Source organism: Hippopotamus amphibius, chromosome 10 (assembly GCF_030028045.1).
Source record: "Hippopotamus amphibius kiboko isolate mHipAmp2 chromosome 10, mHipAmp2.hap2, whole genome shotgun sequence".
Taxonomy (NCBI): domain Eukaryota; kingdom Metazoa; phylum Chordata; class Mammalia; order Artiodactyla; family Hippopotamidae; genus Hippopotamus; species Hippopotamus amphibius.
The window spans coordinates 112,405,049-112,431,677 of record NC_080195.1 but is presented as its reverse complement, the minus strand read 5'-3'; the positions used below and the strand labels follow the sequence as shown (position 1 = coordinate 112,431,677).

The window sequence follows — 26,629 nt, the reverse complement described above, 5'->3', positions numbered from 1 at the left end:
TTCTCTAGTTGCGGTGAATGGGAGCTACTCTTCATTGTGGTGCACGGGCCCCTCATTGCGTTGGCTTCTCTTGTTGTGCAGCACAGGCTCTAGGTATGCAGGCTTCAGTAGTTGCGGCACATGGGCTCAATAGTTGTGGATCATGGGCTCTAGAATGCAGGCTCAATAGTTGTGGCACACAGGCTTAGTTGCTCCGAGGCATGTGGGAATCCTCCTGGAGCAGGGATCAAACCCACGTCCCCTGCATTGGCAGGCTGATTCTTAACCACTGCGCCATCTAGGAAGCCCTTGTATCTTCTCTTTAAGAGAAGACTTGAATACTCTTAAAATCACAGTAACTTAACTAAAGACATTTGCTTTCGCTAGGCAGGTATTTTTAAGCAGAGCGCATGTGCATGTTTTAGGTAGGGATGTTGTTTTCTTTCAGCATCTCACAAAACTCACCAAATAGGCAGTCACTTAATCTGATTTTTTACAGATAGGTACTCCATAAAGCCATAATGGCACCTCACTTCAACTGGCTTCCATACTCCCCTTTTGGCTCAAAAGGGTACTGATTTGAGGAATAATGGTCTATGTGACTTCATCAGATTTTCAGGAAAAGTTTAATACCATGTTGTGTTTTTCATTGCCTTTAGGAAGAGCCTATTAATTCTCCCTTTGCCTCCTATTAGAGGAAGGATAGATATCAGATGTTTTAAACATTTCACTCCCAAGAATGGAACCCTGAAGATCTTCCATGACACAAACCAAAAATAGAATGTCACATTCCCTTGGTTTATTCAAACTGCCACACTCCAGAGTCCATCTGCATCAGATCATTGATATAATAATAAAAATCGCCTGCACTAAGACTGCTTTCTTAATTGGTCCCAAATTACAAATCCTGTGTTTTATTTTCCCATATATGTAAAGCATTCTTTGTATTCTCATGTTTGTTAAAATTTTGGAATTTCTCAAAATCATACCTTTAATAAGTTTCAGTCTTGTCTGAATTGCTGGTGGCATTTCTCTCTTTTCAGTTCCTCCCAAGTTTGTGGTTCAGCCACGGGACCAGGATGGGATTTACGGCAAGGCTGTCATCCTCAACTGCTCAGCTGAGGGTTATCCTGTACCCACCATCGTGTGGAAATTCTCTAAAGGTATGAAGTTACTTGACTTTCTTGTTATCTACCAAAGATATGTTATATTGTAAAGCATGGGATAAGCGTTTCTTCTGTAGATGTTTCTTACAAATATATACGTCCCCACCTCCACCAAGTGTATCTGTTCTTCATATTCACCCCTAGTAACCCACCTAAGTGTTTGCATTTGGGCCATTAAGTGTTCTCACATAACATGCCCTTGGAAAGGCTGTGTAGGGGAGGCAGGTTATTCATGTACATTATTTCAGCACCTGGGAAAGCTCTACCTTGACTACCTACGTTGGATGACCATGATCTGCTTGGAGACCCCTGCAAGCCCATGCAGGTGGAGAAACAAGTATAAAATTGTTGTTGGAAAATTATTTCCCCAGTATTTAGATAAGTAAGGTTAAGTGGCTTTAGAAGGTTAAAATAAAACTACTGGCTGTTTTATTTACCTAGATACCATAGATATAAAAAACTACCTATCATCTCCTTGGTATTCTTTTTTTTTTACAGTCTTTCACCCTTAATCATGCTTTCTCTTCAAAGGCAAAGCAACATTTCCCAGTATTAAGGTAACACTGTAAAAGTTACATAAACAAAAATGGGCAATGTGGAAACTAATGGGGGAACCATTCTAGACATGGTAAAAGTAATTTATGTCTATCTTACCTTCTGCAGGAAAGGTTGCTTAACTGCTAACGAACGTGTTGGAAATTCTCTTTCCTTTCTCATTTACGTATCTTAATTCAGTAATTTATTTATTAAACAGGTGAGGGCCAAATACATACTGACAGGATAAACAAACAAACAAACAAACAATAAATAAATCATGGGTTTTTTTCTAGCAATCTAAGACTTAGCATTGGTAAATGTAGCATTTTCTTATGAAAGTAACAACCATCGAAGAAACACGAGTGGCATACTTGCCACCGTCCCTTTTGGCGTGTTTCCTGTAGGGAGTAGGAGCAGAGGGAGGAGAGAGAGGAGGAGACACTATTTGCTTGGGGGAAGAATTAATTAAAGTTGTTTTAAATCCCTGAAGTTACTCCCCTGTAACCTGCCACGTATGTTGTCCATGTGAAAAGCATTTTATCCCCAAATAAAAGCCTGTTAGTGAGAGGATCCACCCGCCTGACTTTTTATTTGGGGCCCTACTTGTAGCCCTATGTTGCATTACATGGAAACACATAGCATACATTTGATTTAATGTCATTTATATAGATGCGCATATGTGATGTTACATACATTTTCCATGACGCGCATCTGCTTCAGAATTATTTCTAATGTTTGACGTTGTGTGGGTATTCTCTCTTTCTCGTGGGTTGTTTTCTGTTTCTCACTATTACAAACACTGCAAAGTGAACATCCTCGTGAGTTAATTCAGTTTAATTCAGTGTGCATATGCGTGGTTGCTTTCTTTTTCCTTTCTTTTCTTTTCATTTCTTTTTTTTTTTTTTTTGAGAAAACTCCATACTGTTCTCCATAGTGGCTGTACCAATTTACATTCCTACCAGCAGTGTAGGAGGGCTCCCTTTTCTCCACATCCTCTCCAGCATTAAGTGTTTGTTGATTTTTTGATGATGGCCATTCTGACTGGTGTGAGGTGATACCTCATTGTAGTTTTGATTTGCATTTCTCTAATAGTGATGTTGAGCATTTTTTCATGTGTTTGTTGGCCATCTGTATGTCCTCTTTGGAGAAATGTCTATTTAAATCCTGGAAGTGAAATACTGTGACCACACCGAAGGCTCTTGGTCTGCACTGGACCAAGACACATTGGAAAATATTAGGGCAATTTGCACACTGACCAGTAGTGTGAAGCTGTGTGTGTCTTGCACCCTCACCAACTAGAGTATCCTTTTCTCCTTAATCTTTACTGTGTGATGCATGCAATGTTTTAATTTACAAATTCCTGTTTTAATTTACAAATTAGGTTACTAATGATGTTGAAAATGTTTTATCCTTTGTTTACAGACCATTTCTGTCTCCCCTTTGGGGAATTTCTTATTCATGTTACTCTCACACTTATCTCCAAAACTCATTTATTTGAAAGATTGTTTTTCATAGATTAAATAATACTTTGTCTGTTATGGGTGTTACAGACATCTTATTCCTTCCCATCACTGATGTGCAAACTAAATTATAGAAGCCTTTTTATCTTTGAACTTGATATGCAATTAAAATCATTAAAGAAAAATTAAAAATGCAGCAAACAAATTTTTAAGTTAAAAATTCCCCTTTAAAAACATCACTCAAAATAACTAAAGATAAATACCGTAAACTTTTTTTTAAGAGTTTTTTTTGATGTGGATCATTTTTAAAGTCTTTATTGAATTTGTTACGATACTGCTTCTGTTTTATGTTTTGGGGTTTTGTGCTTTTTGTTTGTTTGTTTAGTTAGTTTGTTTGTTTGTTTTTGGCTGCAAGGCATGTGGGATCTTAGTTCCCCGACCAGGGATTAACTCTCACCCCCTGCATTGGAAAGTGAAGTCGTAACCACTGGACTGCCAGGGAGTCCTAATACTGTAAACTTTCATCTAGCTTTTCAGACCTGTTCCCTGGCAAATATATATATATCTAGGTATATAGATAATTTTGTGTTTTTTAAAAAATTGTGAGTATGTGATTCTTCCTGACCTATAACCTTCTTTCTTCAGTTAACAATAGGCTATGAATGTCTTTCCATGGCAACAAATAAGGGTGTTCAATGTGACTTTGTAATGTCTGTGTTGAGTTTGCATTCATACATCAGTGAGTACATCTAACTTCTCTTGCCTTTGTTGGGACTGAATTCAGTGACTTAATGCCGCAGGAGTTTACTCCTTCTGATAAGAGGGGTCTGGGTGCAGATAGGACAGAAGTAGTTTTTCTCCCCTGAGTCATCAGGGACCCACACTGTTTACATCTATCTCTTCTGTCACTCTTGGAAAGCAGCTCCCACCATCAGTCCACGGCCACTGAGGTCCCGTGGCCACGTCCACATTTCCATGGAGGAGGAAGAACACGGAGAGGCTCAGGTGTCACACGCACCTGAGTCAGTTCCCTCTAACGACCTCTCCAGAATGTGTCATAAATCGATTCTGTTCGTGTCTCACCGGCCAGATCGCTCCTCGCCATGGGGGGTCTGTGCATTGTGTTATAGCTAAGCGTACAGCCATTGTGACTGCAACCCAGGCCCTTTCACTAAGTAAGAGGGGAGAACAGGTGCTTGGACATAACCAGGTGTGTCCAGCGCTGCTGTTGGATATTGTGCTTTTTTCCAGTTTTTCACTATTGTAAACATGTCACAGTGACTTCTGTCTCACTGATCTTTGTATGTGTCCATTTTTTCTCTGGGGATGAACTTCTGCAAATAGCATTGCTGGTTCAAAGAGTAAACAGTTTCTATAGATTTCAGTACAGATTGGCCGCTTGTCCTCACCTTGTTCACCTACATGCCTTCTGCAGTTTATAATATTGCCTGCTTCTTACGATGAAGATAATACCAAATATATGCTTGGTTTTTTAATGTTTTTCAATACAATAGAGGAACCTGTATATTATTATTTGAATTATGCAAGTAGCAAAGATGTTTAAGAAAAATTTAGCTTTGCTTTTGGAACGTGTTTCCCATATCAAATAGTCACTACGAGCATAAGTGCAGTTCCCTATATGTCACACACACACACACACACACACACACACACACACACACCAGACTCAGGCTGTTTCTCTGAGAGATGCAACAATTTAATCCTGCGGCTGCAGGATTCCAGAGTAAATTGCAGTGGTTTAAGGGCAGCTATTGCAGAAATGAAACAATCTTTGCTGAAAAATAATGTTATTATATTTTTGACCTTGGGTCTGGATACACAAAGTCTAAGACATTCAATTTTATCTCCTGATTTTTTTTTTTACGTGAACAAACAAGGCCTCTTGTCAAAAAGAGATTTGAAAAAAAAAATCAGGGTTTAATACCATGGTGGGCCTCCCCTGTGTTCCCAGAAATCCATGGCTAAGCAAATGTATGTCATTTATAGTGGAGGAAATGGGTTTCGATTACTGTCCTGGGGACCAGGGCCAACCCCTTGTTAGCTGCTGAGGGGCAAAGAGGGGCTGCTGATGTGAGAGAGAACTGATGCTCTGGCCCCTGGGCTGTCCGGACATCCTTTGCTCCCTGGCTGCCCAGAAACAAGGCCACTGCTGACCTCTAGGGATGCTTTGGTCATAGGACTGTCCAAGGACAAGAGTCAGGGCACACCTGGTGTAGGGGATGGGAGAGCAGTGGGGAGTAGTTTATATTTAAAATAGGGTTGTCGGAGAAGTCCCAGAAGAAGGTAGTGTTTGAGCAGAAACTTGAAAGAAATGGGACATGAGCCATGTGCCCATCTGGGGAGAGCACGGAAGGTCAAGGGACCAAAGCCAGGCGCAGAAGTGGGTTTATACTTGGAATGTTCCAGAAGCACCAAGGAGGACGCTGGAGCTGGATCCTGCTCACTGCAGGGTGAGTGAAAGGAGGTTCTGGAGGTCCCAGCAGGTCAGATTCCTCGTGGGTGGTTTTAAAGACGTGGCTTTGGCTGGGGGTGGGGGGGGATGCAGGCAGTGGATCAGAGTCCCGACAGTGGTGCTCTCCTTTCTTCTGCTGCCCCGTGGACACCAGAACTTAGAAGGCTACTGGAGTAATTAAGAGGTGCCGTGTGCTCTGCCTAGGGTCTTCAGAGGACCCCACTGGCCCTGCTGTTGAAAGCAGCCTGTGTGGAGGGCAGGAATTGCAGCTGGACACCCATTAGGAGGCCTTTGCTGTGAGGCGGCCTGGACGAGCCCTCCAAGAGGGACACGTAGTTGGTTTCTGACTCACTCTGGCTGATGGACTGAATGTGGGAGAGAGAGGGAGGGGTCAAACAGGCTGCCCGGGTCTTTGAGAGCCACGGAGGTGCCACTTGCTGAGACGGAGCAACGTCAGGAGAGCCAATCAGGCTGGTATCAGGATCAGGAGTTCGGGCCTCGCTCTCTGTAGACACGACCCAATGCCCAGTAGTATAAGCAATGATACATTTTCTAAGTATCCTAATTATTTATCAGCGAATGTTTTCTCCAGGGTCAGGGCTTATCCCTTCCATGTTCTGCTCAGCCACCGGACGCCCCACTTTGGCATCACCTCGGTCCTGTGTTAGATTAGATCCCCTGCTCAGTGCCAGCCCTTCAGCTATAGTTTTTCCAGGTTCTTTCTTCACAATGTCTTACCTCTTGCTTTTTTGCACATAAAATGAATTTAGCTGGTAGGAGATTGGTGGCTTGCGTTATTCCTGGGAGGAACAGAAGCTGCCTGATTTCTCCTTAGAAACGACTTCATTTTTTTTTGTTTGTTTTTTTGTTTTTTTGCCTGCATGCACCAAAGAACTGACTTTGAAAATGTATAGTCTATGCCTTGATGTTATTCATGGGGGGTCAGTTTTCCCCCAACTGTGGCATGCCTATATAATATATAGATTCAAATCATCTTTTTGTAAGAAAATTTTTATTGAATCAACTCTGTTAATATTTGCTCTCTTACATGCTTTGCTTTTGTGTACATGTAGAGTCAAAGTTTATTTCAAGTCACAGAAAAAATATAAACTGAAACAACAGAATGAACTGATTTTGTTCTGAGAGAAGGTCATGGGTGTCCCCTGGCACCAGTTCGGGTCATTTAAGGGTCAGGGTGCAGAAGTCATCTTTTCGCAATATTTTGACAAAGTTACGGAATTAATTTCCAGATTTGTTGCCAGGTATTTCTGAAAACATTTTAAGGCGCTCAGTAGATTTCCGTCTTTGTTCCTTTTGGATCGGATATTCTGCCTCTGCTCTGGAGGCAGCCTGGCGACCTGGGTCTCCATCTATGGTGCCGTCAGATTCCCTTCACCTGTCTGCCAGAGGGGGTCCTTTTCACTCTGATTTTTAACTGATTTACTCCCATTTTAATTTGTTTGATATTTTTTCATGTTTATTCTCTAAGTTTTTCCCCCACAAAGTCTGTTCTCCTCTGTGCAGTCCCCAATTTTGCCTTCACTTTTGTGATTTTATTTTTTCCCTTCTTTCTCCCGTTCTGCCAGCTCACGTTTCATTCTCTCCTGAGCTCTTGCTTCACAGACAAGCAGCTATTTTATTCACAGCTTTCATCTCCATCACGGCATGTTTCTGAGGAGATTTCATTATCTGATTTCTCTTTCTGTTTTATTCTTCCATTTTCCTTGCAGTATCTTTGCTAGATCCTGGCTTTCTTTCGAGTGCTCACATGTGAAGAAAATGCGTATCCCCAGAAAGAGATTGCTTTGTGCAAGTATCTGGTTCCTCCCTGCACCCTCCTTCACTGATCTAAGAGCCACACCAGGTCCAGGGAAGCTGCTGCCCTTCCCGGCCTGTGCACACTGCGGTCGCTGATGTCTGTTGCCGCTCCAATGTGCCCCCCACTTCCACAAGGCACACCCTGCTGGGGGCTGCTCTGAGTCCCAGCCGTGGTCCATCTCTCCTCTCCTCGTCCCTCTGCATGCACCACTGCTCAGTGTACACTGTTGGGTGCCCCATCACCTATTTTGTGGTTGAGAGTTTAGCTATTTCCTAATTTCGTGCGTAAGAGAGTTTGTATTTTCTAGTCCTCCTTCTCCCATTTGCTTTTGTGTGGTTTCAAGAAAGAAAAGGAATGCTGGTTTTACGTTGCAATCTTTAAACCGTTTGAATTTAAATCCTATTGTTTATATACCAGGGTTTATTAAATTTGAACTTTGTTTCAGAAAAATAAAGGAGAAGTAGTAGAAATCATCAGTTCAGAGAGTGGGCTAAGTTCAAACCCCAGACACACACCATCCGTGGATGTTACTCCAGGAAAATGACTTAGCCTGCGTGAACCACAGCTTCCTCATCTGGGGAGCAAAGAAGATAAGGGGAGTAGTGTGATGATTTAGTAAGGCGGTTCTTAGAAAGCATTTGTTACGGTGCCTGCCATAGCAATTAGTCAACACACATTCAGTGCTCCCATCAGCATCACTACCGTCATCACCTCAGCCCACACGGTGAGCCCATTGTCCTAAAGCCATTTATTGACTAGCCCAACCCCTTCCCACTAACTTGAATTCCTTTGGAGTCTGTAAAAACATGGGTCTGCTGAAGTCTGTTTTTCAGGCCTCTCTCTCTCTTGCACTGTCTGTCTGGCATCAGGACCATGCGTATTAGAGGTTTATCTCTTCCTAATATATTTTAACATCTCGTACAACACTCATCCGCTCACTGTTTTTCTTTTTCAAAAATGTCCTAGATTTCTCACATGGATTTTTATTTGCATGTTTCTTCTGGATGAATGTTAGGTGAATTTGATCAAGTTCCAAAAAAATTATTCTGCAAAATTGGGGAGAATGTAATAAATTTAAAAGTTAACATAGAGAACATCAATATCATTAAACTATTGAGCCTTCCCTGCCAGTATCATGGAGAATCTTTGCATTTATCTAAGTCTTTTTTTATATCCATTATAATTCTATTGGTTTCTTACTATGGTCTGTGGTAGTGAGGATTTATAAGCTTCTGCCTGCAGTTCTCTTCAATCCTCTTTGGTTTTCCGGGTGGAAAGGCCGTCCATCTGTAGCCAGTTTTTGTTGACTCTCTGCAGCTGTCCACATCTTTCTTCTCCAAGCAAGGGAGAAGTGGTCCTTAATTTGGGGGGCGTTCCTATTTTCTTCCACTCTAATACATACAGAGGCGGCAGTGGGATGGGACTCCCCCTTTTCCTGCCTGTTTCTCTCACCCCCTCCCTGTGCCCTTCCTTCTCTCACCTGTAGCACATTCACATGAGACCAATGTTTCCTCAACTCCAGTTTTCCTTGGAGACATTTAAGAACCCATCACTATTTGGTGCCCAATAGTTTTGCTTTCGCTCAGGCATCTCCCTCTATCCCCAGAAAGCTGTCCGAGGTTGTCCTTCTGTGCCCAAAGCGTGTGCTCTGCTAGGGGTCCTGGCTGTCCCTTACGTCCTGGGTCCCAGAAGTGTCCTCTTCTGCTTAGTAGCAATCCCCCTGCCAATACCCTTCTGTCTTGCCACAGACTCTTTTGTTTTCTTTTTTCTAAGCAACTTAAAAACACACATTGATTATCTCATGACTCCTGTGGGTTAGGGGTCTGGGCACATCTTAGCTGGGTGCTCTGTTTCAGAATCTCTCACAAGGCTGCCGTTGTTGGCCGGGGCTAGGTCTCGTCTGAAGGCTCAACTAAGGACCCACCTAGGTTCAAATGGTTGTCAGCAGAAGCCATAGGCTGTTTATAGGGGCCAGCAGGGACTTGAGCCTTTTGTTTAGAAATCCATTGGAAAAAATCGGACACTCACAACTGTTGTCTGGATATTTCCATGCAATGTGCCCAATTCCAGATTGAGAAGCAAATGTGTGCTCAGGTGACCCCTCTGGAACCTCCTCCTACCTCAAGGGCTTGCCCTGAATGTCTCACCATGGTCCTGCTCACACCTCTCTCCCAAGGTCAAGGGGACATCCCAGGACCCTCCACAATCCCCAAGGCATTTGTCTCCAAATGCCATGAAGAACAGGCGGCATGGGACAAGCCCAGGTTCTCAAGCATGTTAATTTTAGGCCATGTTTTCTACCAACACCAATGACAGACCTCCCTGGCGAGTTGACCAAGGCCACCTCTTCCTCAGCAGTCAAGTGATGGCCCCCACTGCAGATCCCCTGCTTTACGTTCAGAAGATAAGTCTGGACAGGGCCAAACAATCAAGAGACCAAACAAAACAAAACAAAACAAACAAACAAACAAAAAAAGAACTCCCTGAAACAAGATTGTTCCTCTTTTCCCCACTAGGAAAACAGGAGGTTTCCTATTGAAATAACTCAATGGTGAGGTAGGTTCTTCCAGCCCAGTCAGGTTGTGCTTGGTTCTCTGGTCCCCCAAAGTTCCTTCCCAAACTCTGGTCCCTTAATCCTGTCGCCTGGATCCTTGCAGGTTTCACTCTGCTCCTAACCTCGGGCCTGAGCCTCCTTCTTGTTTTAGCATCCAGGGCATTTAGCTTCATTTCTTTACTCTCGTGGCCCCTTACACTCTGACCTTGAATGCCAGCTCACAGTCTTTGCTCAGAACCAGTGTGACTTTCACACCCTTGTCCCGGAAACTGGATCTCTGTCTTGGTCATCTGCTTTACATAGTATGTAAATGGATTCTTCCTCCCCCGTCTTGTATGAACATATTAAGGATGCAGACAGAATAAGCTACTTGCTCAAGGGCACAGTTCCTAAGTTTCAGAGATAGCATTGGAGCCCAATTCTTCTGACTCTTAGTTAAGTGCTCTCAGTACAGACCAGCAAAGACTTCAGAGGGAAGAAAAGATGAAACAGAGACTGTATTTACTGCAGCCTGCAAAGCAGGCTCTCTTGGTGACACTTAGCTCTTCTTTGTCTGCTGTTCCCATTCCCGCAGTCCTTGAGAGTCCTGCTAGGCATATCTTCTCAGTAAATAAGAAAGGTCATGCGGTACGAACATACCCAATCACTCCGTGTGTGCCTTACATGATGCGGGAACCATTTCTTTTCACGGAACGGGGCATTAAAATTGTCCCCACTTGACCCAAGCTGTCCACAGAAAACTGACAGCTTTTTAATTAACGATTTCTGGTTGCTCCAAGTCTGTCTTCTAGCTAATCACCCAAAGTGCTTACCTTATGCTAACAGGATTGCAGAATTGAAATATTCTATGCACTGTGTTAAATTTTGTTCTTTCCAATAATGATGAATCTGAAGTAGATGACCTATAGTTCTATCAAACCCTGGCCACGTCCACTTCCCTCAAATTAAATAGTACTCACTGTTGGGACTCTTGTCCTTACGGTGGATGAGTTATTCTGTTTAGTAAGCCTGATCACATTTGTAAATGGTGTACCCCTTCAGGTTAGCTGTATTTTCTGATGAAAAAGAAGCGCTTGTAGTCTATCTCTCTCTCCATTAGGACCTTTTAGTAATGAAGAGGCTTTTCTCGGTCTAGATAGGAATTAATAGATCATCCTTCTCAGCTACTTAATTGAGAAAGCTTAGCAATGTAGCTAAATTTTATATTGTAACCCTTTTCTATAAATTTGTCAAATACCATAAGTATTTTTCTGGTGAAAATTCTTTGAGAAAAAGAAAACTTTTGTGTTTTTGACATGAGCAATCTTATGATCTTCTAACATTCTATCAACATTTCATTAGATTTCCACGGTTTTGTAACACATTGTACATAATTTGTAAATCCCCTAGCATTTTCAGATTACCTGGTTTGCTATCTTAAAGATATATTTTTTAAATCCTACAATTGGCTGACTTCAGGTTGTGTGTATTAGTCTAGATCTGGCTCCCAATTTGCAGTTAACTTTGAGAAAGGCATCAACAGGCTTTATAGATTTTCAAACTGTTGACAAAATTTAAGCATGTAGATAAAAATCAAAGGCTTTTTCTTTGATTTTTAAGTTCCAATAATATTATTTATCCTTACCCTACAGAATGTTTTATCCATAAGAAGGAATTTTATAAATTTATGAAACGAGATCCTTAAAAGATACAATAAACTTTTATAGGAGAAAAAGTGTGATCATCTCAATAGATCATGAAATTTAGCTGATAATATTCAACATACAATCCTGATTGAAACAACACAAACAAAAATCAAGTTTTATAAATATAGGAATATAAAATCACTTTTAGGACCCAAAGTGCTTGGCCAAATGAAGAAGACAAAGTCCAGTAGATACATGAGCAAAGAATACAGATGACGTGTTCACCAAAGACCAAGTACAAATTACTGGTACATTCGTAAAAAGATGCTCTGACTTATCTATCAGCACAAACAATCCCCAAAATACAAAAATTTGTAAAGTCATATAAATTAAAATAATGAGACATATACCATATCAATGAAGATCAAAAAGAGTAGTAGTGTGCATGTGTGAGGAAAAAATTCACCCCAGCCAGCACTGATGGAAATAAAATGGCTCATGTTTTACTAAGCAACTTTGCCATATATTTTAAAGTATTTTAACACCTAAATGTGCAGAATTCCACTCCAAGGATTTACCCAAGAGCATGCCTCTCAGTATATCTTTCTCTCTTTTGATGGATTGATTGATAAGCAGAGAGGTTCACTGCAATGTGGGCCTTAATCTTGTGGAGTAGGAAAGACATAAAGTCAGCTAATCATAACTGATTAAATTATTCAAAGCAGAATTAGAAAAAGCGAACAGCAATAGCGTGTGCTTACTAGATGCCCTACCACAGTTCAAGAATTTAAATGCCTACACCACCCTGTGAAGGAGGATCTATTATCATCTCCATTTTACAGATGAGGAAACTGAGGAGCTGAAAGGTTTCCTGATAACCTAGTTTCTCGCAGTGTATTGGGGATCTGTTGCTGTGTAACAAATTACCCCAAAGCTTAGTGGCTTAATAACGATAATGCGCTTTTACAGTCTTCCGTGGCTTAGCCAGTTCTCTAGATCAAGGTCTCCCCAGCACTGCAGTCAGGCTATGGGCCAGGAGACACTCGTATCAGGGCTCAAACCCAGCCAGGTGGTTGCCAGCAGGGTTCAGCTTCTCACAGACCGCTGGGTGAGCGAGACCCTCATGGAAGCTTATCTCGCGGGAGTCTCACCATATGGCAGCTCATGTTTCCCCAGCTCGTGGGTTCTGACCTCAGAGAGAGACAGACTGACAAGGAGGCCATCATCTTTTGTAACCATAGCTACTTGCCCTAGACCCACCATGGAGTGGGTGCTTAGTAATTGGACAGCAAACACCCTTTGTAAAGACAAAGCATAATCTTATATGTGCTTAGAAAAGATTAGGAAGGCTGTAGTCCCTCAAGATAACGGGATCTTGAAGAGAAAAAGAGGGCAGTTACTTTTGTACCGTTTAAACTTTTGACCAAAAATTCAGATTCCTAATCTGAAATTCTCATGTTTTAAACCTCAGTAGGTAAACAAGTAGATACCTTTCATTAATTATCTTCTAAGATCGATTGCTCATTTAATATGTTCGTTATTCATCAAACATTTGTTTCAATCTTCTGTGAACTTTCACATGAATTAAGTTTTAAATGGTCTATATTATACATGTTTCTGTTGTAATTTTGCATTTTATACATTTTGATAAGTTTTTGGACTATTCCCAAGAGTGAACAGATGTAGGGAAAGGAATGATTCTGTCAACATATTGAAGTTATTAAAAACTACTGTTATGTTTTAAAAACCTTTTCACTTCTGATTTTGAATTCTTTATGAATAAGATGAATTAAAACCATTTTTCTACTTAGAATGATGTTATGATATTTGATACATTATGTATGATATAAAGAACTAACCTAATGTGTGGGTGCTGTATCTGCACCCCACTTCCAACTTTACAACTATCTTACATCTACATACTTTTTACATACCTTTAAATCAGATGTCAGCCAACTACCGGCCACAAGTCAAATTCTGCTCAAAACCTGCTTTTGTAAATGAATGTTATTGGAACACAGTCATGCTGATTCGTGTATTTTCTATAGCTGCTTTCATGCTTCAATGGCAGAAATGAGGAATTGTGACAGACTATGGCTTGCAAACCATAAAATATTTATTATTTGGCCTTTTATAGAAAAAGACTTCCAATCACTGAAAATATTGAGAATTTTTATCCGTGAACATGGTACAATGCTCCATTTCTATTTACCTAGGTCTTTTTAATTGTTAGGAGCAACTTTTGCAGTTTTCAGTAGGCCAGTCTTGCACTTATCTTGTTAAATTTATCTCTAAATATTTCATGTTTTAATGAAAATTTATTTTTTTACATTTCAATTTTCCAATTGCTTATTACTAATATATAAAAATAAAATTAACTTTGAATTTTTTTATTTTTATATATCTTGTGACTTTGTTAAACTCGCTTATTATTCAAGCAACTTTTTTGTAGACTCTTTATTTCTCTGTGTAAATAATCATGTCATCTGTGAAGGAAGTTATATTCTTTTATTTTATGTATTTTATTTCATTTTCTTTTTTTATTGTTCTTGCTAAAATCTTCAGAACAATGTTGAATAAAAAGAGCAAGACCAGACATCCTTGTCTCTTTCTTGATCTTTGATGGAAAATAATTTGTTTTTACAGTTAAGTATGATGTTAATTCTGAGCCTTTGGAAACCTTTTATCAAGTTATTGATAGTTCTATGACTAGTTAACTGTGAGATTTTATCAGGTTTTTATCAGGATGTTGAATTCTGTGTAATATTTTTTCTTTGTATTTATTCAAGTAATCATACTATGCTTCTTTTTTGTTCTCTTGATATGGTGAATTTCATTGACTGATCTTTGAATTTAGACCAACCTTTCATTCCTATAATAAATCTCACTTGGTTATGATATCATTTTTATATATTGATAAACCTAATTTGGTAATCTTTGGTTAGGATTTTTATGTCTGTGTTCATTAGGGATATTGGTCTGTACTTATAAGGTCTTTGATTTTGGTATCAAGAAGATTCTGGCCTCATAAAATCAGTGGTAAAGGATTACCTCCTCTTGTATTTCCTGAAGGACTTTATGGAAAATTTGGTATTTTTTTCTTTACATGTTAAATAGTATTTACTAATGAAACTGTCTGGGCTTTGAGTGTTCTTTGTGGAAGATTTTTAACTGCAAATTAAATGTGTTTATAGACACAGAACTGTTATGATTATCTAATTTTTCTTGAGTGATCTTTGAGAGTTTGTGTTTTTCCAGAAATTTGCCTATTTAATATAACTTTTTCAAATTTATTGGCACAAAGTTATTCCTAACATTTTCCTATTATCCTTTTATTCAAGTAGGGGCTGCAGTGATGACCTCTTTCATTATAGTTATTTGTAACTTATGTCTCTTCTCTTTTCTTGATCAGTGCGGATGGAGGTTTATCTCCCATATATTTTTTCAAAGAACTGGCTTTTGGTTTTTTATTTTTTTAGTTTTTCTGTTTCTTATTTCATTTATATCAGTTTCCCTCTTCGTTATTTCCTTACTTCTCCTAACTTTGTGTTCTATTTGCTTTTCTTGTAATAGCTTCTTAAGGTGGATGCATAGGCCATTGATTTGTGGTCTTTTTCCTTTCTCAATGTAAACATTAATGCTACAAACTTCCATCTAAGTGTTGCTTGTAACTGCACCCCACACACTTTGATTTTTTTTTACATTCTTATTCAACTCAAAATATACATTTTTTCCTAATTACTCTCGTGATTACTTCTTTGAAGAGTCATTTAGAAGTACATTGTTCAATTTTCAAATATTTGAGGTTTTCCCAGGATATTTCTGTTATTGATTTCAATTTTAGTTTTTCTGTGGAACTAGAACATAATTTGCATTATTTTATCTTATAACATCTATTGAAATTTGTATTATGGCCCAAAATGTTGCGTCTCTGGATAACTGTCCCATGTACACTTCAGACCAGAATGTATTCTGCTATTGTCGGGTGTAGCATTCTAGAAAGGTCAGGTAAGTCAAACTGATGGATAAGGGTATTAAAGTCTCCTATGTTCCAAATATTATTCCTTCTGCCCCTGTCTTTCTTCTCTTTCTGAGACTATAATTACTCACTGTTAGACTATTTGATATTGTTCTAGAGCTCTAGGGCAATCTTCTCTGTATGTTTTACTCTTCTGCACTTTTGGTTTTAATTTGGATGATTTCTGTTGACCTAGCTTCAAGATCACTATTTTCTCTGCTGTGTTCAGTCCGCTGATTAGCTTAAGGAATTCTTTAGACCTAACATCGTGCTCCTTGTTTCTAACATGTTGTTTGTCTCTGTCTCTTTGGCATAGTTTTAATATTCTTTCTGAATCCTGCACCTGCTGTTGGTTGTTTACCACCGTTGTCATAAAGTCTCTGTCCGATAGCTCCACACCGAGCTTTCAAAACTATTGATCATTTCTTCTCTGGTTCTTTTTTCTTGCTTTTGTGTGTGTGTGTCTTATAATATTGTATTGAATTTTTGGCCATGGTGCATAAAAGTGTAGAAGTTGAAGTGGGCTACACTTATTCCCAGTGCCTTACTTCTTACTTGCTTTTTTCCTTACTTGCCCAGGAACTTGTCCTCTTACTGTCCCAAAGGTGAAATAGTTTACTTGCACCCTATCTCCTTGCTGGGCTTTTAATTCTTTGCAACTAAGTCTACCCAGTTGCCTGTGACTTCCACTTTCTGATTCATTCAAAGAAAAGTATGATTTTGTAGATTAACAGTTTCTTTTTGTTGTTAGAATGGAAGTGATATTCTTTTGTGTCTTTCTCATCCTTAGCAGAAATAGAACTCTATTTTTAAATTTCAAGTATATCTATATATCCTCTCTAGCAGTTCTATTTTGATAGAAACCACCTGGTGTAGGGATTCTGCTTGTCCTTCTAATTCATTGTGAAAGGTCCCCTCAGATACATAATTAATTTCCTTTGTCTCTTTGGTGGAGCTGAAATAGACAGCCACAGTCTCTGCCACTGTGACCTGAGGGATACCAAAAGGTAAATGGTCAGTTTGAGGGGAGACAACAGGAGGAAGTGTGTCTCCCTCTTGTTTTGTTTCTCCAGATGCAAAGTCTGAAGTTTGCTGCATGAACGGGTGACCGCCCACCTGTTCAGGTCCCAGGTAGGTTCTGGACACACAGAAACCAGCAGCTCTTCTCTAGAGCACACACTTGGCCCATGCTTCGTGCTTTCTCCAGGAAGATGGAGCGGTCCTCATCTGTGGGTGCTCTCCCCAAATCTTCAGACTCAGATCAGAGAATAGGGAAGCTCTATCAGCCTTTCGAGGCTGGGACCACACCCTCCTAGTCCCAGAAGAGGGGCAAACAGCATAGCAGATTCATCCAATTACCATCTTCCCAGAAATCTCCCGAGACCTTAATCCTCTGTTTTATTATTTCTAAATTTATTTTCCAAATAGTTTTATGTGGATCTTTTGTACGCATCACATCACATCTACGATCATAGCGCACCACACCCAGGCCATTACCTCCTTGAACACAAGCACTCTGAGGAGAGTGGTATTTTAATCTTGTGCTGTCTTAGTGCAAATGACTTATTTGTTTAATAACATCAAATGATGCTAACAGTACATGGTGTTTCTAGACCGGAATAAACCACACTTAGAAGGGAGGGCTGCAATATCAGTTTTCTCCTTGCAGTCTCAGATGTGTGCAGCGTGTGAGATCTTCAAATGCCTTGTCTCTGAAGCACTCCTTGTTTACATACGTATTAAGTCCCTAGGAACACACACAAAAATGTATCTAGTTACATGAAAGATGTCTACTTCTGCAGTCATTCTACTGTGATTTCTGTGAATAATTTATCAACTACTTAACACCCATCAAATTTGAGGAATTGTAGAAACTATCTGTAAGGTCTCTTTATCTCAGACTTTGAAATACTGTCATTTTAAATAAACACGTTTCTCTGTAAACGAGAATTTCATTGTCGGTGGAAAGAACAAAATCTTGGTGTCTCTGGTGCCTGTCCTCCAGGTTGTGTGTTCGCTTCCTTTTATTAGTCTGGTGACCTTGAGCTCATTGTTTGCCGTATTTATTTGTGTTGACATCACCATTCCCCTTTTTTATTCTGTTGCAGGTGCTGGGGTTCCCCAGTTCCAACCGATTGCCCTGAATGGCCGAATTCAGGTCCTCAGCAACGGGTCTCTGTTGATCAAGCACGTGGTGGAAGAAGACAGCGGCTACTACCTGTGCAAGGTCAGCAACGATGTGGGCGCGGACGTCAGCAAGTCCATGTACCTCACGGTGAAAAGTAAGGAAGAAGAGCACTTCGTTTTACCTACATAGGGCTTTGGGGGCTTCCATTTTCAGTGGTCTCCATGCACACTCCAAAACACAACAAAAACAAGACATGGTTTGCTATGGCTGGGGGTTGACATTTTCCTGGTCCTAAAAATACAGTTAAAGAGGACGACAGAAGTCCAGCGATCGTCAGAGCGTGGGGGTCCCCCAGGATCCGGGGCAGGGAGCCACGGGGTTCCCTCCCTTCTGCTCCCCTGGCTGTGGGTACAGGCTCTGGGCAAACTAGCAGACAAGTGGGTCCCTGCCTTTGGCACCCACGTTTCTCTTCTGTTGATTTTATTGTGGAAAAACTCAGTGCACGGTCTCAGATGTGTTCTTTTCAGTGGTCTATTGATGCTTTTTTATTATTTGCAAGCTGGCTTATCCATAGAGTTCCTTTTTAAGATCCTTATGAAATTCAGAAACCAGAAACCTCATTGTCAACACACACACACACACCCCCCTACAAGAAGGAAGAACGTGTCGCGCTATGCTTAGGGCCCATGTTGCTAACATAGGAAAGGGCACCTTATGGTGAAATTATTTTTATACTTTGGTAACTAAACCACCAAAGAAAGGACACGAAATGGACCAACTTCTCCTGAGCACTGCTCCTTAGCAAATCCTCGAACATCTAGTTTACAGTGACTGGCGTAGGGCTTTTTCCATGTATATTCTTTTCTACTGGATAGATTGTGATTTCTTCCTGACTACAAGGCTTTGATCAGGCTTCCTCTTTTTTATTTTAATTCTGCTGTTTATAGGTTGTCAAGGATCTCTGCCATGTCATTTATTAAGGAGATTTGATTTAAAAGTGAATTTCGGTGGGGGGGGGGTGTGATGGGGGGGAAAGAGAGAGATTTAAAGGCTAGCTACACAAAGACTAGTATCCATACTGTTTTACTAAGAATTTATTCTAGTTAATCCACTTTTTCTAATCGGACAATGAATGTAAGCTATCTATTCACTATACTTTTATATTGTGGACAAGTTATAGTTCTGAAATAAGGTTGGTCTGAAATATATTGTGGACATATGCAATACATAATTTTGACTTCTAAATATTATACTCCAAAGGAACTGATTTGCAAGAATCTGAAGACAAAAAAATCATATCGCTTAAATCCAAAATTGGAATGGTAATTTTTTTAAATAATAAATTGATGAAATCTTAAGGAAACCCAAGATCTGAAGACCAGTATTGACCAATGTTGATCCACCTTTCCCCAAGAAAAGAAGTATATTTTGCAATTGCTTTAATATATTTTAAATTTATAAAGCATTTTTTCTATCCCGCTCATCTGTATCTAGGATCTGATAGACACGGCCCTGTGAAGGATGTAAATACAGTCCACCATGGACTTTACCTTCATGAATGAAAGAGATTATGTTTTGAGAAAGGAGACAGCAAGGTAGGGTATAGAGCTCGCTAATCACAGTGCAAGGGGCAGAGTAAGGTGCACGGAGATGTGTCTTTCAAAGGAGGACAGCACCGTCATTTTGAGGGGATTAAGAAAAACATCAGGGGAAAAAGATCTTTTAAAGTGTGTAGAATTTGAAAGTGCAGAAATCGAAGATTTCCCCACATCTCCTCTCTCCATACCTTTGATGCTGGTAGTGGACATGGGACCACAAAGATGTCCCCCTGCCCTTAGTGAGCTTTCTCTCCTGTGGGGTCATCAGGCCTGGGTGTGGACAGCTCCGTCCAGCAGAATGCACCCGCGTCAGAATAGAGCGTGGGACACTGGAAATGCACAGCTGAGGGGCATGGCTTACATCCCCTGTGGAATCAGTGACTACAGCATGGCACCTGTGTCCTCTGAGTTCAGTCCTAAAGGATGCAGTGGATTTCGAAAGATAGAATTGTTGAGGCTAAACCGAGGTGCTTGAGGGAGAGAGAACAGAGAGAGCAGATATAAGAAATCAAAAGACCCAAGGCAAGAGGTAAGTGTGTTTGAATGTTGTACCCGGTACACGGAGGGGATTAGAGAAAGAAGCATTTAAAGTGAGTGTTCATCAAAGAAAGATGTTCTTAGAGTTGGTCAGTCTTAGTTTCTCTCTCTTGAACCATACAAACCACTAGCAGAGAGGTGCATGTCTGGAACAGTTAATTTTACCGGTTCTTGATAACCCTGGGGTGGCTTTATACATAATTTCAGCTTCAGCATCTGGTATTTTTAATCCTAAAAAAGCTTAATATTTAAATTCTGAAAGTAAAAACATCATTTAATAAAGAGGTATAGAAGCACAAAGACAAAATATATAGTGACTCTGATGCTCAGAGGATACCGTTTAGACAAAAACAACAGCTAACACAGGGATGGCCTTTGCTTGTTCTTTGTGTATTTGCTTGACAAGACTAGTAAGTGTATGAAAACACGTTGAGGCTCTGCACACGGCAATGGGAAGCCTGCCGCTTAGTGTACAGCTCTTTTACTAAGAAAACGGGAGGAAGTAGGAGCGGAGAGCATTGGCTCTGGTCTGACGGGGGCAGAGCTGGTACCTGGCTGCTGAGCAAGCAGCTTATGTGTCCCTGCAGTGGTAGCAGGATTAGCCCTGACACTGCAGCAGGGGGCTTGTGGGCTCTTCTTATCTGACGCTACCCAGGCTTACATCAGGCACAATTTCTTTAACGTTTCAAAAGAAATTGCTCTGCTTTTAGTAAAAAACATTAAGGACTCTCCTTTTTTCTGTAAGTCATTAAAAAAAAAAAACTGGTCTGCAAATATTTTTAAATGCAACAGGAAAGAACTTTCTGATTAATCAGACATGTCAGGAAATTAAGGCGGCTTCTAAGATGAGAGCTCCGGACACCCAAGATGACAGGTGCTGGGTTTTGCACGTATTTTAAAGACCCAAACTCTATTGCTAGAGCCTGGTGTTGGGGTCTCACTGGGGATGCTGGGAACCATGCACTGGCACTGGCTGGGCCTCCTGTCTGGGAAGTTTTCTTACCACCACTCCGATGCTTCAAAACCCACCACTCTAATCATAAAGCAGTTTAACAATGAATGCCCCCCCCCACCTCTTTTTTTGGAATCAGACACAATGAGGCTGTGCAGGGAATACGTCAGGCAGCTGGGTTTGGAATGAATGGTCGTGGAAAGCCATCAATGAGTTAGAAAAATAATCAGTGCAAATCCTCCCTGCTCTGTTGGTATTCTCACTTCTGGTTCTACATTATCATCTCAATTCTAATTTGTCTTTTACAAAAAATCATCACAGGAATAGGGACCCAAAACATCCAGGGTGTTAAGGAGCTTAGGCAGAAAAGACAGGGGAACTAGGCTCTACTTTCAATCAACTTTGGCCTCTGGTGACAGCACTGCACCCCTCGCCTCAGGCCCACCAGGGGCTGCAGAAGCCTCATCCCCTATACTCCCCACTTGGGGGATCATGGTCTTTTGTGCTAAGAAAATAGTTCCCCAAACTGCGGAATCTTTCAAGTGGATGAACCGTCTTCTCCCAGGTGCCAAAATTTCATCCTTCTCCATCCCAGCTTTCTGCCCCCGGGCTGATCTGAGCCTGTGTGTCTCCAAGAGCACTGCTTTCTGTCTGGATCTCGGGCCCGCAATGTCCAGGCAGCTCTTCTTTTGTCTGCCACTCTGCACAGGTCCCTTCTGATCCCGCGAGCATCCCTTATCAACCAGGGGCAGGCGCTTCCCTGAAGAGTCGGTTACTTGTGGAACCCACTCCCCTACATCTGGCTCCAGGAGCCAGCCCACAGGCTCCAGTCCACCCTTGGTCCTCAGGCCTGTCTCCAGGCAGGTCCCTGGGTCCCGTGCCCATCAGATCTCTGTGTTGCCAGAACGTGGGGACACATGCATGTGCACTCCGTGTGCACGCACCTACTGGAGTCAGCTTTGGTCAGACAGTCCCCAGGCCTTGGCCTTTTCTGGACAGATCTCTAAGGTGACTTGACCTTAGGCCACCTCATGTCCTGCTATTGCCAGAGTGGATGTCGGGCTTGGAATACAATACCCATTGCTCCGCACCGCCCCCTCCACAAATAAAAGAATCCACATCTAACCTTGGATAGTCCGGGCATCCTCTGCTACTTCCCGCCCTCACGCGCTGCCTCCAGGATGCACGGGTCTCTGCCTGAACACCTGCAGCGCGGCTCTGTGATGCTCTGAGGAGAAGGAAGGAGCACCACCCTGGCTGCCCTGCAGTGAGGCTGCGATGGCCTGACTCCATCCCATGGGATGCCCTCAGGCTCTCCTGGTCACTCTGAGAGGCCACTCTTTACTCTAACGACAGGAGATGCAGGCTTGTCTTTTTTCTTTGTTTTGCGCTCACAGAAGTAGCGGGAGTAACGGTTGAACACATAACAACACTAAATTACACCTTTTTTTTCCTTAAACCGTCAAGGTTGCTTGTGTGTGTCTCCGTCTAGGGCTGCTTTCCCTCCCTCTATTATTTTAATTCGAGAGCGTCTCTCGTAAATCCAGCCTTCGGAACCTTGGCTCCTGGGAAGCAAAAGGCTGTAGCGGATCCTGTGCAGTTATTTGACCCCTTGAAATCATAGGCAAAAATGTATGTGTTTTTCTGGGAAGAAACACTGTAGCCTTTCCACTATCCTCAAAGGGATTCGTCATGATACTGTTCTGGAAGAATCACAGCCCAGATGGCCTGAGATGAAGACTGTACGTCATGCTTTTTCATCTCAGAGCATCCGGCTGGAAGCAACCAGCACACGACGACAGGGTCACGAGGGCTGAGGAGGCGTAAACAACCGTGGATCAACGGGAAACTAGATTTTACTGAGAACTAAGGTTTTGATATTTCATTACCTTTTCTTCATGTCTGCAGTCTTATTGCAGCCACGGAGCAGGTGAGACATAAATGAATCAAAGGTGTTTACCTCTGTGGTCAACAGCCAGGCTTGAGACTCACACCACCTGGGTTCCACCCTTCCTGCCCTGACCCCTGGGGCAGGGGACTCACCGTCTCTCCAGGCCTACGTGAAACAGACAGTGCACAGACCTCTCTTTCGGGGTTGCTGTGAGGCGGACCTGAGCCACCACACCTAAGAGCTTAGCTGGACACGTGGCAGGTGCACGTGGCAGCTGTTGTTGACGCTGAGGCTGTGATGCCAGTGTTACCACCATCATCATACCCGAATCACATGCCCCCCCAAGACACATCAGCGCCTGTAGCAGACTACGAGGTGTCCCTGAGTCAAAATCACCCAGTTTACACGTGTTCATAACTGCGGAGCCCACCAGCCGCTACTCCACCGTATCCTACACGTATGCACACGCTCACAGCCCTTGCTCTTGCCATCTGAAGTCCAGTTGTCAAAAGTATCTGCAGCTTTCACGGCGCTGTCCCTGTGCAGAAGTAGAGGATGGGGCAAAGCATGGAAAAGCACAGGGGGACCTGTGAGCTGGTGGGAGACCCCAAGGGGCTGTAATGCCCATGGTGGGTGGTGGCTCCTTCCAGGGAAGGCAGCTAACCACGTGCATTTCACCTCTTCAGTGAGCCTGCAAGTCTACCAGCTCAAGAGTCTTTGGGGTTAAGAAGGGATTTGTAAGATGGGAAGGCTACAAGGGCAGCTGCAATTTGTTGCCAACCCCATTTCAGTTTCCTGCCTCTGTCAGTGTTAACTGCTGTATCGTGTCCCCTTAAAAGTCACATACTAAAGTCCTAACCCCCAGTATTTCCAAACGTGACCTCATTTGGAAACAGGGCTTTTGCAGATGAAATGAGTTAAAAGGAGGTATTACTGGAGTCGTGCGGCCCTCAATCCAATATGACTGGTGTCATACAAAAAGGGGAAATTTGGACACAGATACGGAGGGTATCAGCTGTGTGAAGACAGTCGGAGATTGGAGTTATGCTTCCACAAGCCAAGGGAAGCTGGAAGAGGCCAGGAAGGATTCTCCACTAGAGCCTTCAGAGGAAGCATGACCCTACCAGCCCCTTGATTTCAGGCTTCCGGCCTCCGCAACTGTGGTAGAATAAACTTCTGTTGTTTAAAGCTCTAGTCTGTGGCACTTTGTCACGGCAGCCCTGGAACACGGATTCACTCAGTGACTACAGAGATATTTGCAGAGTCTTGTGTTTAAGGGACGCTCACCACAAGCTAGGTCACCTGCTCTAGTAGGTAAATCCTAACCTATCTAAACCAATGGATGTGAACTCTAGTCTGAACCAACCAAGGGCAGCTTATTACCTTTGAGCGTAATTGCTTTAAGGATGGGCATGTGACTGGTTTTGCTCAGTGAAATGTAAGAAGAGATCTGTGGTATTTCTGAAAAGATTTCCTTATCCTTAATAGCAGACTCTGCATGAGATGTTCATCTCTTTTTCTAAAAAATTAATTAATTTATTTATTTTTGGCTGCATTGGGTCTTCGTTGCTGCGCCTGGGCTTTCTCTAGTTGTGGCGAGTGGGGGCTACTCTTTGTTGTGGTGCGTGGGCTTCTTATTGCAGTGGCTTCTCTTGTTGCGGAGCACGGGTTCTAGGCGTGTGGGCTCAGTAGTTGTGGTTTGTGGGCTCTAGAGCACAGGCTCAGTATTTGTGGCCCTTGGGCTCAGTTGCTCCACGGCATGTGGGATCTTCTGGACCAGGGATTGAACCCGTGTCCCCTGCATGGTCAGGCGGGTTCTGAACCACTTCGCCGCCTGGGAAGTCCGAGGTGTTCATCTCGTAATTCTTCACCATATCTGGACATGACATCTTGATTCGTGGCCACCATTTTGGCATCATCTTGAGGATCAAACCAATACACAAAGGAGAGTAGAGTCAAGAAAACCAGGAAAGTTGACGTTTGTCCCTAATCTGCTGCATTTGCAATGCCCCCACCTCTGAATTCAACGTCGTGAGAGGACCGGTCACTTGATTGCTTTGCTGTCTAAGCCAGTGTGGTTGAGGGTTTTCTCATGTGCAGCTGGAGGCGTCCAAACTGAATAGGAAGCGGGCAGCTCATCAGCAGGTCATAGGGCTGAATGCAGTCACACTGCTGCCCCAGCAAGTCGGGCTGAGAGCAATACCCCCCCGGGGCTGAGGAGTCTTATTTGGGCTGAGGAACCCACTCCAAAGTGGCATTCCTAGTATGATGCTCCGGGTTGGGGTAGGCGAGGTCTGTGGAGGAATGGCAGCTGAGGGTCAGTGGCACCCTGGGGGCCTCGGGCACATCCCCTAGCAGGGAGATCGGTCCTGCTCGGGGAGAGTCGTGAACACTAGCAGCATTTTTTCAGTGTCACTGGGGCCGGTATCCCTCCGAGGGAGAGAACCCATGTTTTCTTCTTTTACTTACTTCTTTTTCTTTCTTATCTTCGGAGGCTCCCTTCTACCCAGCAGCTGGCACGTTATTTTTGCCAGTTTGGGGGAATCTCCGCTATTTCAAGATTTCTCAGTTAATTTAGATATTTTTCTTTCCCACAGCCTCCTGGGGGTGGTGGCACCAGTGCTCTGGGTCCTCAGTTATCTGTCACTCTCCGTGCGGGCATCCACGGAGATGCTGGCAGTCTCGTCTAGTCGCTGGCCATGGGGTCACTGCCCAGATGCTCACAGGAGCCCTCATTTGGTCCCCTGGCTGCCCCTTGTCAGATCTGTTCACTCGTCCAATCAGCAGTATTCGCCGAGTGTCCCTGAATTTCAAGGACTGTTCTAGACACTGCTTATTCCTGAACAAGTTTACCAGCATGAAATACGCATTCCCATGGGGAGAAGAACACGCAGATGGGGATGTAACATAACGCCCTGCAGAGAACAGAAGGAAGTAAGGAAACGAGGTGTGCATGTGCTTGGAGAGAGCAGCCCAGGCAAACGGAACAGCACGTGCAAAGGCTTGAGGTAGAAATGGGTTACATCTGAGGAGCAGCGGGGAAACCATCGCGCTCAGAGCGCAGTGAACAAAATGAGGCCAGAGACCCAGGCAGGGGCTAGATCCATGGTCACACTTTGGACTTTGTTTTAATTATGATGAGATGCCACTGGAGGATTTTGAGCGGAGGGAAAGCATTGTAGCAACTGTAGCTACAATCTATCTTAAACCCTTATCTAATTTTGACAATGACACTCAGAACTGTAGGTTATGTCTGACTTATAGGGGGCACAGAGGGAGGCGGGGGAGCTGCCAGCAGAGCAGGTGGGAGCAGTTACAGCTGTCCCGGGGGCGTGGGGAGACTGGGAGGGCTGCATCTCCCCCGTTGTCCCGTGCACTCTCTCCCATTCTGCTTCTCATGCCCTGTGGTTAGAGGGCGTCTCTCAGGAACCCAAACAGGTCGCTCCAGACCCCATCCTGAGCTGTTAGGGCCCAGGGTTCCTTTCGGGGACCCTCACCGTAACCAGCTCTCCCCCTCTCCTGCGTCTTGCCCCACCCCCACCCCTTCCCCCATTCCCCCAGTGCACTCATTTCTGCAGTCTTTAGTGTACCGTGCTGATGCAAAGAGGCAGTGCCAGTGATTTCCACCGCCTTTCCCATCATGACGGCCTCACTCAACAGTTTGAGAGCCATGTGGGTATTTATTTTGCCAGTTACTGAGTTCATCTATTCCAAGTACAGGTTCTGGGACTGAGGAAATAACCACAGGATGGATTTGAAGATGTATTATGTCCACTGTAAAGTGGGACCTAAGCCAAAACACCTTGATTTCCTGACCTAATCAAACCTCTACACTGATTGGTGGGTCAGGACAGTCTTTCTGTTTTCTAAAAATGAGTGTCAACTAAGCCTC

At 42.8% G+C, this 26,629-nt stretch overlaps 1 protein-coding gene across 1 annotated transcript in view; it reads left to right on the top strand.

Annotated features, from left to right (window-relative positions):
* Positions 1–26,629, top strand: part of DSCAM (DS cell adhesion molecule) — a 653,261-nt gene that overhangs the window by 392,833 nt on the left and 233,799 nt on the right. The window contains exons 10-11 of the mRNA XM_057696448.1: positions 1,023–1,142; positions 17,740–17,913. Of these exons, the coding sequence (XP_057552431.1) occupies positions 1,023–1,142; positions 17,740–17,913 (294 nt within the window). The remainder of the gene's footprint in view (positions 1–1,022; positions 1,143–17,739; positions 17,914–26,629) is intronic.